General features: G+C 42.1%; 1 protein-coding gene across 1 annotated transcript; it reads right to left on the reverse strand.

The window, feature by feature from the left end:
• Nucleotides 1–1,945: 1,945 nt before the first annotated feature.
• On the reverse strand, nt 1,946–16,907 carry LOC308100793 (transmembrane protein 26-like). The gene is made up of 6 exons (XM_080449904.1): nt 16,508–16,907; nt 9,146–9,242; nt 8,818–8,910; nt 7,196–7,404; nt 6,806–6,882; nt 1,946–3,544 (listed from the first exon to the last, which is right to left on the reverse strand). Exons 1-6 carry the CDS (start codon nt 16,693–16,695, stop codon nt 3,249–3,251), a joined length of 960 nt encoding a protein of 319 aa, XP_080306030.1. The 5' UTR covers nt 16,696–16,907; the 3' UTR covers nt 1,946–3,248.
• Between the last annotated feature and the right edge of the window lie 237 nt (nt 16,908–17,144).

The raw sequence follows: 17,144 nt of genomic DNA on the forward strand, positions 1-17,144 counted from the left end.
AATTGAGCTGACGTGCTTCGCCTTTTTTATATGCAGCCATTCTAGTGTGAACTGTCGAAGGTTGCTGTTTTGTGCTCTGTTTGTATTAATTACTCCAGTGTCTCCACAGCCTTAACTTCTTCCAAAGTATCATAGTAGCTAGCCATGGTTCACATGACGCTTGTATACAAGCGGCATGGTGCCGAGTCCCCCTGGTCTAAAGTTGTGTTCGATTTTTTCACATTGCCATCTCTCACATAAACATAAACGTTCAGATTTCAAATATAAAGTGCTTACCACCGAGCCACGGATGTTACAAGGCGATGCGGACCGCGATGAGTACCCGTATCTCCCGTATTGTTCAATAAAAAGCATTTTAATCCCATCGCCGGCCATTTTCTCCAAATTGTCTCCGATACTTTCAACCATGCGACACTAATGGTTGGGAGGTGTATTGCACTCTTGATACATTACAAAACAAAAAAAAACAAAAAAAGAAAATGGCCGGCGATATTGAATTGATCAATAAAGGTTTCTCTTATCTGTAACATCATGTATACAGTATATAATATATAGTCATACACACAGTCACACACAGAGACACACACCAATTTGGAATAAAAAATAATAATACATATATATATATATATATATATATATATATATATTTTTTTTTTTTAAGAAATGAAACAAAAACTAATTATAGGCAGTTATAAGTTTATCTAATTTACACAGTACAGTGTACAGTGTTGATTTTGCTTCTTTAAATAACACTCTGTTGAAGTTCACTTGGGGTCAAGGAGTCATAATACTGATTCTTTGGCATTCTATATGCTAAAATGATCATTTTACAACACTGATGATGTATCCAAGTGCATCGGTCAATGTTTTATTGACTGAAAACTCTGGGTGCAGGAGTACCAGTGACAACCAGGAACAGAATGGGTGACGACCACGAAGAGTGTGGTGACATCTGGAGAGACAGAGGACGGCCGGAGAGACGGCGACCCGGGATGGAGAGGGTTGGCAGCCCAAACCACGTCTTCCGTGAGGAAGAACCTTTTTGCTACAGGCTGCGATGAAACCTGCAGGGAGAGTTTAATCCATCAGAGTGAGATGTTTGAGCCCAGCAGCAACGAACGACGACGCTACGCACAGAAAAGCTTCCATTTCTGGTCAGACGAGGGAGGAGCCAGGCCTGGAGCCAAACCACAGTGCCTAGAGCCTCCCAGTGCCATCTATTAGAGAGTTACGCCAACTCCGTTCACTTCTTCGGGCCAGGTCTTCTACATACACATACATTGGCGAATAGTGACAAATCCCTAAACCGGAAGTTCATGGAATGCATTGAAGTCTACGGCTCCTTGTCACTATTTCCAGCTACATGAACCACGTGACCGACGCTGTTTCTGACCCCTCATTGGCGCAACTCTCTAATAGAAGGCTCTGGAGCCTCCTAGTGTCGCCAACAGCTGCAACATCTCAACTTACCTGGCCTGGCATTTTCGGACCGATGGCGTGGATCCATGCATGTTGCAGGTTGTAAATGCAGCATGCATGGATCTGCGTAGTCAGTCTGGCTAGCACCTGGCTAACCCTAACCCCCAATTAGCACTGTCTCTTAACTCCCCTCAAGAGACAGTGGGGGCAGTAGCATGCCACTTGGACACAGGCCGGGGTCTGATCAGCCTCGGTCAGGTCGCCTGGAGGAGGGTGTCTGTTGCAAGACCCGAAACACCCAGTGACTCCAGGTAACAACACTGATGATGTGTCCAAGTGCATCAGTCGATGTTTTATTGACTTTAAAAGGATATATGTCAGGGACAAAATGGTGTAATTGTATTTGCAACATGAGCCTCCTTATTTAGCTAGCCAGCAATAATATGTAGGAAGGACACTTGTTTTTGCATGTTCGATGGTCATAGTCAGGAGACAACACTGGTTAACAGTGCAGTATGGAGACTGAAGATGTCTGATAGCTTAACATACTGTATGCTCATCCTTTTAAAATACTACAGAATATTAATCCAGACATTCCAGAGGTACTATATACCGTACATAGGCTAATATTTTGAATGTTACTGGGCTGGCTTTACCCTTTTTTAATCTTCACCCATTCAAAAAATAATGTATTAAGACTCTGTAGCCTTCACTACAACAAAATCCCATTTCAGTGTTGATTTAGTGTATTTTCTTTAATCCAAGAGGATATTTTCACAGTATTAACATCCTTCCTGCGTGGGTCGAGATGACTCGAGAGAGGAAAACTGATCTCTCCAATCTTTGCTTTCGTCAAAACCACCACAGGAGGGCCTTCTCATGTGTCCTCCCCTGTTGCTGTTAACTTGCCCCCTCATTTCCTGTCTACAGAACTTTGGGTCAAAACATCTTTTGAAATCATCTGAAGTGCTTAGAACTGTTGCTTGAGCCTGATATGAGGTGGTTGCAATTGGCTAAAAGCAACTACTAATGTGGAACTGGTTTCACTGCTTTACCTATGCTGGCAACTAGCTTGATCGTCATTCAGTGTCTGTACACGCCAGCCTGCCACAATATGTTTCAGTGGGATTCACTTGGACTTCCACACCTGTTTCCGGCTGTGCCCCTCTTGGGTCTTCCCCCTCAGTGTCCCTGTTTGACTGCCCGCCTTTCCTTTATTCTAACATCCATTCATAATTTAATAGAAATCCACCATATTCCATAAGCAGGATAAGAAGGCCTCATACATTATGCATTATGAAAAGCAGATTTTAGTGTTATGTATCGGCATTCGGCACAGTTTCAAACTCAATAAATCTGAGTTGTTTTCACACGCCTCGCTTAGGGCTATACGATATTGGAAGTACATTTTTGCAATATTGCGATACAAAAAATGAGTTACTTAATTTCAGGGTTACAGTTAGGGAGAGTGAGAGGGGCAGAGGGAAATAAAGGGTGTTTTGGAGGGAGAGAGGGAGCAAGAGTGCCTATAGCACCTACACGCAATAACATTTCGTAAAACAGCAACATCAGGGTAATTTTCTGCTTGTCTAGTTCAAATGTGAAATTGGCAGACCTTACTTTAAGAAAATGTGCATTGGTAATTTGTAGTTTGTTCATAAAAGTTTTGTCATACCAAGTAAACTACACTTAAGTGCTGTGCAAAGTTCCTACTCTGACAGTGGCATTTGGCCATCCCTTACAACTTTGGATGTGCAAGTGTAAAGCCCATTGAGGTATGGTAATGCCCCCCTCCTCGGTACCACTTGGCTTCCTCTTCTGTAACTTCTTTATGGAAGCGGAGTACCCTCATCAATGCCTCCTCTAGGGGCCCTGAAGTCCTGGCATATAACAGTCAATCTGTACAAATTCAAGATGACCACCAGGAAGTTCTTAATGGCAAAGAAGAGCAGCATCTGATGGAAGACGTTGAAGTAGGTCATGACGCAGAGTCGCACCACCAGGAAAGGACCATCCTGAATGAAGAGTGCCTCCACAACGGCCCAGATGTCAGTGCTGTACTTGGTCAGTATGGAGTCCGTCTGAACGCCTCCCTCTGCCTCAACGTCTGACTTGGAGTTCACCACTGTAGATGTGGAAGAGAGAAGGAAGGCACTTTAGATAGTGTATATGATATTCATTTTTGTGAATTGGAGGATTTCATTAGTGTTTTTGTTAATTTAGGCAAATTTTGCTTTATAATATAGTAATGTACAATTATATGACAGGGAATTGAGGTCAGAGAGAAGGGAAACAGTCAGCATGATACTCCGGTCCTCGTGACTCACAAGGAGCATGTGGTCCATACACTAACTGGCTGAGCTGCCAGGCATCCCTTCATTGGTGTTTTTATCATGTTTAATGTTTTTGATTGATTGAAAATTTTATTAGGCAAAAATCATGTAAAACAACACAGTTACATTTATAATACTTTTGTCTAAAAGGTCTGACCAAAAAAGTCTTTGCGGACTTGTTTATATATATATACAAAAAAGGGGAGGGGGGGGTCGTCTGTCTACAGGGAAACTGGTACTAGCTCCTCTTTTGGCCTCCAGAAAGATGAGTTTTTAGGGCTGTTTTGAATGGGCCCAGCAAACTGCATTTTTTGAGGGATGGGGTTAGACTATTCCATACCTTGGTGGCTGTGCTGTAGAAGGAGAATTTGCCCATGTTTGTTTTATGGGTGGGTAGTACCAGATTGTTGTTTACGCTCCATCTAGTTTCGTGACTGTGGGTGTCACTAACTTTTTCGAGGTATACTTCATCTCCACTCTCACATCCCCACCCCTAAAGCCTCCCTTCCTCCCTACCCTCCTCCCTTCCCTTCCTTCCCTCCATCATCTAATCCATGCATAACCAATTCCTTTCCTGACAGGTCCATCTCCTTCTTTTCTAAATAAAGAACGTTAAACAATGTTTGGTTTGAAGGCGTGGTCTGTACTCGTGAAATAGAGGGATTACTCTTGCCAACTTGAATTCTTGTGGGACGTGACACTGACTGAAGGATAAGTTTGTAATGTGGGCTACTATGGGAGCAATGGAGACCGCTGCGTCTCTGAGGAATCTGGTGGGGATGTTGTCAAGGCCGGTGGCCTTGTTTGGCTGTAGGACGAGGAGTTTGTTTTGCACATCATCAGTCAATACAGGTTTGAAAGAGAAGGAATCTTTTTTAGCCCCTAGTTTCTCATAGTGAGCTTGAATGTGGTCAGGGCCATACAGACCCGAATGCTAAGGGAGTTTGCTTACCAACTGGGTTGCAACTGTGGTGAAGAAACTGTTAAAACAGTCCGCTACCAATTACTTGTCGGTAGTGAGCGAGCCACTTGAGATAATGCAAATGTTTGTAGATTTTGTCTGAATTTTCCCGTTGCAGCCTAATTGTTTTAGTGCCTCCCAAAGTTATTGTGCGTGGCTTTTGTTTGCCTCTATGTTCTCATTTAAGACATTATTTTTGGCATTTCTGATCAATTTAGTAACTACATTGCGTAGTTGTCTGCACTTTTCAAGTAGCTGCTCACTTTTGTGAAACCATGGCAACCACTCTAAACGTAAATTGTCATTTCATCAATCCACAAAGTGTCTATCTGGAAAATAAGGCTACCTTCCCTTACGTGCAGACAGTGTATTAATTGAGAAAATTACCTACACACAAATACACACACACACACACGCACTCATACAAGTATGCATACTACACTGTAAATCCTCAGTGTTAATTACATTTTGTCGAGAGACTAGGGGTGTGTTTACATTCCTGTGCGCTCATAGTTGCCTGTGGGCTGTCTGTGTGCGGTTTGTTGGTTTAATTGTAAAACTGGTGTCAAAATCTTGCCAGAACAATAGAGCCCATATGCTGGACAGACATCTTGCACCAATTGCCTAGTTCCAGTCCATAGCCTCTGTGACATGGGTCTGAGGTGTTGTTTCACAGAAATATGAAATAACAAAGTTGTCAATAGTGCATTAGAAAATTATGCAGGGAGTGGTTCCTTGGCCTGCTGGCAGCGTGCACAAAAAGTTTGCCGTTGATCAGTCCATTAGTTTGTGAGATTTGCTCTGGATTCACAGACAGATAGATAGATAGATAGACAGGGGCGAGAACATAATCCCTATCCACGGCCTTTGGCCTGGTGGAGATCATTAAGAACAAAGTGGGTTAATTTGTAGAAGCATAAGCATTTTAGCTAAGTGCTCTAAATGCATTCAGATTTTAATGGTCCATATCTAAGCGCTTGTCATTAGACACTTTCACACTATATCTGCTTAAGGTTTATAATTCAAGCAATTGTCATTCTTTTTTTCCTCTGGCAATACGTTTCTGCTCCAAATTTAGCTGGGAAGCTGAAGCTGACGCTCCACAGGACGGTTCTTTATTCGAAAGTTTTTTTTTGTTGTCTTTTATTTGAGTGTTCTTTCTTTCTTTCTTTCTTTTATTTACTTTCCCTCCCTCTTCTCTTTCTTCATTATAATCATCACATCATCATCTTGCTCATCAACTTCTTCTTCCTCATTGTCTTCTATTAAGTGCGTTTGTGAAACCAGAGCAAATGCGTACATTAAATCTTGTGAAACATCAAAACTTGTGACCTATTCTGTGTTCCCAACACTGCAGCAGCAGGGAGTCTCACATTCTTCTCCATCCTCCGGTACAATAGATTTCAGGAGGTTGTCTCTGTGTGCCCGTCTCCTGCCTGACAACAGCATTCCCCCAACAACCAAGCAGTGAGAATAGAGAGAGTCTGCAGGCCCTATAATCTCTTTACATAGCTGACAGATGAAACTCAACCACTGAACGATGTCTTAAAGACTGTGTCAGCGTTTTGAGTATGTCCTTATGTGCGCCCCTCCTGCATGTTGAGGGTGTGATAAATCGGCATTTTAAACCAAATATAAGAAAGAACCCTCTGCCTTCTTTGGTGAGGTCATTGTGGTTTTCTTTGAGGCTCAGGAAGTGAAAACAGATGAATACATTTGGATGAATAATTCAGCAAAGGTGGAGATAGAAAGGAAAGCGATATCAGCTTGGCTGTTTTCCATTGTTTACGCAGAAGACTGGAAGGGGTGTGCTGACTTTTCTGATGTTTTTCGCCAAGTTCTAAACATGTTTTAGCTTGTTTGGATTGTCCCAGATTGGGTAAAGTTACGTACAATAACACAAGGCTATAACTGCTTAAGTAACCCTGATGCTTAATGTTAAGGACTTAACAGCGTGTGCACACACACACACACACACACACACACACACACACACACACACACACACACACACACACACACACACACACACACACACACACACACACACACACACACCCACCCACACACACACACACACACACACACTTACCGGCCAGCTGTAGAGGGAACTGTAACATGCTCCAGGTCCATACTGCTAAGATGATGTACACCAGCTGAGGACTGTCTCTAGAAACGAAACATATGGAAAGTACAGAAACATTGGGTTCTACGGTTTTCAATAAAATGTAATGGTTTGAGACTCATTTAAATGGAAGACATTGAGCTGACATTATGCCAGAACAGTTTCAAGGGTACTAGGCAAATGGGAAGATAGCTAAAGCATATAAAATGAACTCAAAACTGTGTGCGTGCGTGCGTGCGTGCGTGCGTGCGTGCGTGCGTGCGTGCATCCGTGCAAGCGAGCGAGCAAACGTGCGTGTTTTGCAAAAGGGTACAAAATAAATCTTGGTGAAATGAAGTGGCATTAACAGCTACCCACTTGACATCTAATAGCGTCTCGCTGGTGAACTCCAGGATGTCCGCTGCCGTGCCAACAAAAATGAGGAGGAGTTGAGACAGCTGATCCCGCGTGACTCCTCCCCCGATGGGGAGGAGCCACTTCCCCACAATGAGAAGGATGAGCAGGATCTGATGGAGAATCAGGATCCAGTCATTGGCACAGACTGTCGATAACGCCTGGTCAATATTCTAGAGGAGGGACAAGGACAAGAAAGTGTCATTTGGGTTAAGACCTAAAATAAGGGCAAGGGTATATATTATAATAATGGTAAATGGTGCATTTATATAACGCTTTTCTACAAAACGCTTTACCATGTGTATTACAGTGCATTCACACATCGATGGCAAAGGAAACCATGCAAGGCGCCAACCTGCCCGTCGGGAGTGTCTTGCTCATGGACATTTCGACACGAAGCCAGGAGGGGCCAGGGATCGAACCGTGAACCTTCCGATTCCAAGACAACCGCTCTACCTCCTGGGTCCTGAGCATTGAGTTAAGAATAATAGAGAGGGCACCCGGAAATCCCTGCCCATCCACTTGTATGGAGTTGCTCAACCAGCGCATATTCCCTTTTCACCCCTTCTTCCGGGTTGGGAAATGTGACGGGCGGGGGGCCTATGTGACACGTTTTGCGTCATGGAGGTGACACGTTTTGCGTCACCTCTGTGCGCAACCCCGTGCGCAAGCTTGTGAGTGGAGCACATTGGTCTGGCCCTAGCCGTAATAAGCTGCAGTACCTATGATTGGCCAGCATGTCCAATGCGCTTCATTGCTCCCTCTCGGTTCTGGGGGCTTGGTCCTGAGCATTACCATTGCCGTGGTCTACAATGTAGATTCTACATAGTAAGACACTCCCCCTGATACCATTTTTAATTGTGCCTTGAGGCCAATGTCACTGTTCTTGACATATGGATCCTATAGTTACTACAACATCATGACAGTGAAAATGAGGCTGGCTTGCAAGGGAACTACAGGATCTATAGGATCTGCAATCAACTGTAACAGTCATCCATAGGTGAGTGGGTAAAGAGGCCATCTTGAAATCAGATGGTCACCAGTTTGATCCGTGGCTTTCCCAGTCTATGTGTCCCTGAGACACTTCCTCCTGTCTGGTGGTTGTCTGGTATTCTCTAGTTCCCCCCCCCCCCGGGGAACAAGAGAATACTCCCTTTCCTTTCCCTATAGTAGATTGTTCTTGCCTTGACTGCATTTTCTAAATTTAGAACGTGAGATCATTTATAAAGGAAAAACAACCCTGTCTACAACACACAATAAAATCATCAGAGTATAAAAATGGACCCAGACTGACACGTAAGCATTCATTTACAGTGAGAAGCTGTTTTTTAAGAACTCATGTAACAGCATGTGTCATTGTGTTTTTGTCTCGTTCCCTCTATTTTTTCTCCTCAACTTAGAAATGACCAGTTAAGTGGAAGAAAAAGGGAGAAGCATTGTCTTTAAAACATGAAGTGGGTAGTTTGGCTTTATGCATTGGTAGGCATTCTTCAAACAACTCATTAATGCATCTTGGCTGTCTTTCAATGCATAACTGTGTTCAGGAGTGGAGGCATATGCTGAAATTGTCCGTCTGTCCACCTTACCTTCAGGTAGTCGCTGTAGGAGATGTTTTGTACCGTCCTATTACCCATAGTAATCACTCCTCGTACGTTCTCCCAAGAGTCCAGTTTCCTACACTGAAATGACAACATAGTGTCATCCAGTGAATGAACAAATGAATGATATGTAATTGTTACAAATAGTAGGTCTACTGTACATCTACCTACAGTAGTGGTAGACATTACCCGCCTCTACCCCACCAACACCCCATCAGCCCCTATCTCTCATATCTGTGTTAAGTGATTTGGAGCTATGAGAGAAATGTTTAGTAATACATTGACAGAGTGATGTTCTTCCATTTTTGTGGGGTACCTGAGGGTCGCTGGTTTTATTTTCCTGGTGGTGGAGCTCCAGAATCCAGATGGAGGGAATGATACTTATTAGAAACAGGAGGATTGCTGGAGAAAACCTGGAAGACAATCAACTGGAAGACTTTAATAACTGGGAACTTCCAGAGGGAAATAAAACATGATACACAGAGAATGGTAAATAGTGCTGGAAATAAAACCTCGGGATTAATTTAGACACCTACTGTAGGTGTCTCCCCATGCATCTCGCCATCTCTAAACAGAAAATATATTTTCAGATGGGTTGCCAATTTCATCCTACCAGGACAGAGTACATATTTATCACCTTCAATTTGATAGTGTTCCAGTTCCAATTTTGTCAGCTCATTTCTTTGTGTCATCACTTCCAATTTCACTTTTTTGTATCTGTATGCTGTATGAGCTCTCTCTCCTGATTAGATAAAATTGGTATCCTGGCCTGAACATATATTTTCTGTTTATTAGAGCAGGGGTGTCAAACTCACGTTTTGGGGGCCAAATGCAGCCCTCAACATGATTTTCAGAAAAGTTAAAATATTGATTGATTGATTAATTGATTGATTGATTGAACACTTTATTGGTCAAAAATGTAAACAGCACAGAGGTACAGTAAAAGACTTAGGCTAAAAGGACAACACAAAAAAGTCCTGGGGACTTGTTTCCATTGTGGTCCTATGTATTCAATTCATCGGAAGGAGGTTAAGAGGTTAAAGAGTAAAGACAGGGCAATTAATTTTAAATGCTGTTAACTCAGAGCGTATATCTCCGCCAGGCTGGGTTCCCTAGCCAGGGACAAAGAAAAATGGGGAAATAGCCTCTGTATGATGCGACTTTTTGCATTTGCATGGCCGTATGGCCAGAAGTGCCTCTATAGAGCTTTGCTCCATAGAGGCCCCTCAACATGCAATTCCAATTTGGGATGATTGGATGTTGCGTTCATGCCCATTTTTTTGTAAGAAACAAATCTTTTAAGCCAATTACAGGCAAAAGTATGGAATATCAAAATCCTGACGCTTATTTCACTCGATCATTTGTATCTAATTTGGTGGGGGAAATAATTGTGTTTCTGCAACAAACAGTGCACCACAAACTCTGGAAGCTAAGTGGAGTGGAATATGAAAAAGCCTATTAAAGTTTCTGATAGGTTCTTGATCGTTATCTTAAACCCCCTTGCTGTTTGATCACACACAGATAAAGAAGACACGTGACACACGAGATCTCTTTTACTCGTACGAGGATTGTAAACGACCATGTACCTCACTGGACACGATCCCAACTTACAATGGCGCATCCTCCCCTCTACCAAGCACTTTATTATCACAAGACAGGAGAAAGGAGGAGACTGGTGGAGTGGAATTCTACTAGCTGATAAGGACTGTCACACATATTACACATTGGATTAATACATTGCAGGAATTCCATTAAATGAATACAAATCAAAGAAAGAACTTATATACACACATTATAATATATATCTCTGTACCCAGATATTATAAACTGGTCCTAACATTCCCTCCTGTTGTTCATTTAATTAATACTTCTGAACATCACATTTCAAAATGAACATCATAACAGGATTTTTATTAATCAACCCAACAACTCAAACATTTGCCTCTTCGCTTCCAGTGGCCTTGGGACTAACTTTCTATGTCACTCTCAAATAGGGCTTGAAAGGAATACACACTCTCGTGTGGAGTGGAGCACTTGGGACAAATATCGTCATCAGTCTAAGACAACGCCGCATGTCTGCACGACCTTCTCATTGACCATACACTAATGGTCTTGCTTTGCGTCACTAACATTCTTGGAATTAATGTCATCTGAAATAAAAAAAACACCACATGTCCTTTTTATCAGAAACGCAGACCCCTCCACTCGCAGCAGTCAAAAGGTCAAGAGTCCATCTATTCTGGACGGCCATTAACGACGCTGACTCAAACTCACGGTTTTGGGCCTCTTCAAATTGTCATTGTAGCATTGAGGAACAGGCTACGTCTATAGTTAATTGTCTCTACACGTAACATAAGCTTTCCCACTCCAAGATGGGGAAAGAGAGACAAACCAACCTTATTGGCACGGGATTACCAGTGAGATTGTATTTTTCTTACAACCTCCAAATCTTAGTTGATCTAAACAAACACGGGGGAGTCAGCATTAATGTCTGTTGACAATTTTGTTCGTTGATCTGACCCTTCTTCACAGAGCCAGCGTGGACATAACAAAGGTTAGGCTTCCGAGTGACATACAGGCTTAACAGTGCTATTTAGGGCGTATTTCGACTGATGGTACGGTTTCATGGCAAATAGCTGCTGTTAGTTCAAAGTCATTTTCTCCCAAGGCTCACCAGCGATATTGGATTTCGAGGCATGTCACTTCTCATGACCAGTTGTGTGAAACAGATATATTTATATGTGTGCAACCATAAACATTCACATTTTAGTCTTAGCGATTTGATTAGCGTAAAAATATACCCAGCATTTAGATTTAGACGGTGAGAAACATTTTCGTCAACACTCCTCGATTTACGAGTAACTTTAATAATACAAATATATAATACACTCATAGAAATTATAAAACTCACAAAAATACCAGGGGTGCAATTCTAGGTGTAATAGGAATGGGGAAGGGGATTATTTTCATGGGAGTCTTCTCCAGGTTTGGGTCTGACCGTAGCGCTATCAGCTCGGCCCCACCCGCTGCTGGCTTTAGCACTCCTATTACTTAAATGTCTGATAATGTTCGAACCAATTTACAGTGGCCTTTTGTGGATCCAAATAACACGTTTCACAGCAATTGTGTTGGTGACCAGGACTCGGAACGGACCCTCTCAGCGCAGAGTTGGTCCTGGTCCTTTGGCTTGATGATCTTTATCACGGCATGCAGATCACCAGTGCTTCAGTCCCTGTAGGGAGAGAGAAAAGACTAGACAGATAATTTGCACTTTGGACTTTATTCGCTTTTAAATAAAGTAAACCTCCAGTTTCCAGTCACTATTTTCATGTATGGCTCCACTAATGTGATGCATTATGGCTATGGCCGTTTTCACACATCTGTACTTCAATCTAGTTTTACAGTAACATCACTTTTCAAGAAGTGGAAATAATAGTCTTACATATGGCCTTTCGTTACCTTTTCATTGTCTAAAAACATGTACAAAACTGTTTAGCATAATTTTGAAAATTATAAGTGTGAAAATGCTGCTTAATTATATATTATATGTGTACCATCCCTCCTGTTTGAGATATGACCTATGGTCATGACTCAACTTCAGATCCTAAGTGTGAAATGGTCTGTGTCACTGGTGGCAGACATAACAAATAAAAACTCCCAATGTGAAGCGCGACTAGGTTCCTTTTTATCTTATCTACATAAGCGTTTCCCAGGCGTAAAAGTGCCTCTGCTAGTCTACTGTGCAGCAAAAAATAAACAAAGTAGAAAATGCATCTTGGCTATTATTGTAGAGTCAGACATTTAACATCGATGCCCTTAGCGGCCTTGGGGTTCAAAAATACCACAACGAACTTTAGTGAGATGAGGTTGAGTACATATCAAAAATTTACACAGGTTCCAGGTCTTAATGGGTTAAGAGACATTTGGAGTAAAAACCTAGAGGCCTTAATATCTTTCAGTTTGGACAAAGGACTTAGTATAATCAGGAAGGGCCAACACAGAGACCAAAATGTGTATCATCTGTCTTAACTTAACAAAAACGTCTTCTACCAACGCAATTCAAACTATATGGGGCATACTGCAGGGAGCTCTCTCTTATTCTTGGGTTTTGGTGCTTGTATCTAAGCTGCTCTTCTATCTGAATGTAAACAGTGGCCTGCTACTCTTCCCCCATACTTTCACATGTGGGAGATTCTACTACTAAATCAACACACGAGATAACGTGAGACGAAACCTGACAACGTGGCCTTAACATTTAGCTATTTCCCTTGAGAAACTGGCTGGACTATTCACAAACTCTTGCTGATACTTAAATGACTAGAAATACTTAAACAATGAGTACAGATACTTTAAAGTTCCCAAACTGAGTAAAAATACTTTAAATTTTCGTTTGGGTCAGTCCCTCCTTTTCTCTTTCTTGGCTGGACTTCACACGCACACGCACACACACACACACACGCACACGCACACAGAGCCAGGCTCACTGAATTGCTCTCACTCTCTTATTCTCTCTCTCTCTCTCTCACTCATGCATGCGAGCACACACACATACTCACACGCGCGCACACACTCACTCTCCAGTACTCAGTCTCTGTCTCTCTGTCTCTCTCTCTCTCACGCACACATGTGAACACACACACACATGCAGACAGTCAGACAGACACACCCACTCCTCTCCCACACACAGTACCTGACACTCTCCAACGTAAGTGACGTCATTCCACATGCTTCAAACACACACAGTCTTTTCGGTACATGAACCTACACACATGCACGTATACAAGCACACACGCACGTCATAACCCATTTTTTCACACTACTGTTGCTACCCTACACACTTTACATATAGTACATATGTATTACACCCAAACACCACATTCACTCACAATTCATGTACACTAACACCTGAACACACATACATACACTCTTACACGTACAATTTCTCTCTTTCTTCCTCTTCTCTCTCACTCTCATTTAAACATCACTCCTTCCATGTCGTTGTGCACCACGACATGGAATTTTGAAATGTTTAAATGATTACTGCATCTATTTGGGGCATTCATACAGATCACAAAAATGCACATTCCACTCTCTCATTCACACATCTTTTAGACAAAACAAAACGTTTTCTTCTTACTACAATCTCTCTCTTTGTAGCTGTCGCTCTGATGCGCACAGCCTCCTAGCTTCTTCTCTTTCTCTCTTCTCTAATCATCCCAGCCAGACATATTGCATGACTCGCAAAGAGCCAGTCCGAAGAGAAGATGGCCCTTACGACCACATATACAACATGAGTTGGGGGCCCTTGGTTGGCCTTTCTCTTTCCTCGTATCATCCCATCCATGTACTGTTGTGCTTGATATACAATCAGCCACAAAATGGCCTAAACGACCACACCTAAAACATGATCTGGGGGCCCTTGTTTGGCCTTTCTTCTTGCCCTGCTTTGGCTTATCTCCGTCGTTGGTAACATCGACTACAATCACTTGTTTCACAGGAGCACCTGTATCTTCTTTTTCCTTCTCCATATTAGCAGTCAATTACTATTATGTGGGTGAAAACTTAAATATGTGTGGTTATTATAATGTTCTGTTCAATGTAGAAATTATTTTAATCACTGTAAATATCTTGTTCTTATCCTAACTAAGTGTATTTCAACGTTTCTAGGCACTGCTGTATACTGGTCAAAAACTGTATCACACCCAAATATTCACCAGTTCACCACGTGTTGGACTAGCCCAGGGGATCAGCTAACTTATCACATTCAAACCACACACCGTACACCCCTGAGAATGATATGGGGGTTATAAGATATATAGACTAAACATAGACAAAAGGATCTGCCCTGGAGGGTCCACTACGTGTCGACTTGCCCCAGAGGATAAATCACTAAATCCTCCGGAGGGAGCTATCAGACTCTTTATCTTTTAACTACCGTGACTCTCTCTTGAACTCACAAAACTCGTTCTCAGTATAACTCTTGCAGCTAATAAAATGCAGTGGCCCCCGCCACTACAACACAACTATAACTGTAGTTGCTTATCTATGCACAACTACAACACACTTGTCAATATTACACCTTAGTAATAACAACAATATGTCCACACAAGGACCACACTTACATGTTTCTTATAGGCGTGTGATCACGTTCAGATTTCGGCAGTCGTTCGTCGAAGAGAAGATTTCGGACTGGTGAACACCGGCCTGGTTTACACCCCAGGGCTTGCAGGACCCTCTCAGATCTCTGGCTATCGATAGACTTGCGATGCGTCCTCTTCTCCTCTTCCAAAAACGACGTAGAAATCCGACACGAAGGACCAGTGAAATGATAGGTTCTTGATCGTTATCTTAAACCCCCTTGCTGTTTGATCACACACAGATAAAGAAGACACGTGACACACGAGATCTCTTTTACTCGTACGAGGATTGTAAACGACCATGTACCTCACTGGACACGATCCCAACTTACAATGGCGCATCCTCCCCTCTACCAAGCACTTTATTATCACAAGACAGGAGAAAGGAGGAGACTGGTGGAGTGGAATTCTACTAGCTGATAAGGACTGTCACACATATTACACATTGGATTAATACATTGCAGGAATTCCATTAAATGAATACAAATCAAAGAAAGAACTTATATACACACATTATAATATATATCTCTGTACCCAGATATTATAAACTGGTCCTAACAGTTTCCCTAACTTTAAGCTTACATTTTTGCTCATTTTCCATAAATAGCCTATATTTCTTTCAATAATCTGACAAACATATGTATTTCCTTTCTGCCACGTTTACTGACATACAAAATCTGATTTTTCATCAGTACTTTAATTATACCCCTCTCTTGCAATTACAGGCTTATTCAGTAAAACAAAATCATATAAAGTATTTACATTGTAGGCAAAATAAAAATCATATAAAGTATTGAAACTGTTCTTTAGAAAAAAGTGATCAAGACAATTGATCATAAAAGCTTTAGTTTAAATGAATGCATGGAGGAAAGAGGGATCTGTCAAATGGGTTCCTATGATAAGAGAAAAGAGAACCACCCCATCCTCTATGCAGTAGCCTAGTAGGCTATGGGTTCAAATCAACAATGGGAGTGGGACAGGATACAGGCTACTATGGCTTTCTATGAAAGGGGGAGGGGTGCAGTCAGGGTCCAGTTAGTAGCGGGAGAGGGAGACTATATTTATATTTTAAAACCTTGTATTAAAATTATCCAGATTGTGAAATTAAAAGCACACACTTTTAGGTTTTCAAAATGTATGCCAGGGGGGAAAACAGTTAAAACGTGTAGCCTACTGTCAGTGTCCAACCACTGGCAGTGGTTCTCAAAATGTTTCATGTCAAGGACCACCAAAAATGTATTTGGCTGCAGACCCCCATCTCAAAAATATTTTGTGCCAGGGATTTAAAAAAAAATAGCAGATAAGCTCATAGTGCGGCAAAGTGACAATTGCTATGAGCTTGTATATCTGCTATTTTTGAATGGCCAAAGTATAAAATATAGTTAAATTGGTTAATGATTGTGATGATGAGATGCTATATTAACTAATTTTGCTGGCGACCCCCTGGTACCCCCCTCAAGGACCCCTGGGGGTCCCCGGACCCCACTTTGAGAACCAATGAACTAAGGCACACCTTTACATGCATAAAGAAATAATCTTACCATTTATAATCTTTTCCTTTACGTCTCTTCATTGTGATGATCATCTCACCAACAAGTGGCAGGAATAGGAACGTAAGGAACCAGTAAGTGCTGTCTTTCTTCACCCATGTCACTCTCCAGACCCCAATCAATGAGATCAGGACAAAAAGTGCCCTTGTAATAACTGCACATACAAACTTAAGCACCATATTTGTCTTGCAGGTTGGTATTATTATTGTGCAGGCTCTGGTCCCGTTACTCCAGGTCCAGGAGTTTCAGATCCCAGTGACAATGAACTTGGTCTACGTTTTCGAACAAAGTCCCCAAAAGTTTTGACCCCGCCTCTTACGAGGGACTGTACAATTGAATTGCTTGCTTACACACTGACTTGCACAATTCAGTCCTCAATGCATCCCGTTGTTATGCCTCACAACCCAGTACGTCATTGTAAAACACACAACAGAGAGCCGTTTCTTTTATCCTCGCTCCACATTACTATTCGGATATGAATCATGAATGACTGTCATCATATCACGATGCCGTCATTGAAAAGAGAGCCGTTTTCGTAATGTCCAGAAGAGGGCAGCATGGCACTGGCTGTAATGCTGACTAACGTGAACGGTTATGTCGATAAGCCTATCAGAATCATGCAGCAGGG

Source organism: Gymnoscopelus braueri, assembly GCF_963280865.1.
Source record: "Gymnoscopelus braueri genome assembly, chromosome: 14".
In the NCBI taxonomy this organism is placed as follows: Eukaryota; Metazoa; Chordata; class Actinopteri; order Myctophiformes; family Myctophidae; genus Gymnoscopelus; species Gymnoscopelus braueri.

What these genes read in the sequence shown, in the direction of transcription:
- LOC308100793 (XM_080449904.1), bottom strand. Translation starts at nt 16,695, where the DNA reads ATGGTGCTTAAGTTTGTATGTGCAGTTATTACAAGGGCACTTTTTGTC. An exon ending in GAGACGCTATTAGATGTCAA is followed by an intron (nt 6,883 to 7,195) that starts GTGGGTAGCTGT and finishes TTTCGTTTCTAG; the next exon opens with AGACAGTCCTCAGCTGGTGT. An exon ending in GTTCCCTCTACAGCTGGCCG is followed by an intron (nt 3,545 to 6,805) that starts GTAAGTGTGTGT and finishes CCACATCTACAG; the next exon opens with TGGTGAACTCCAAGTCAGAC.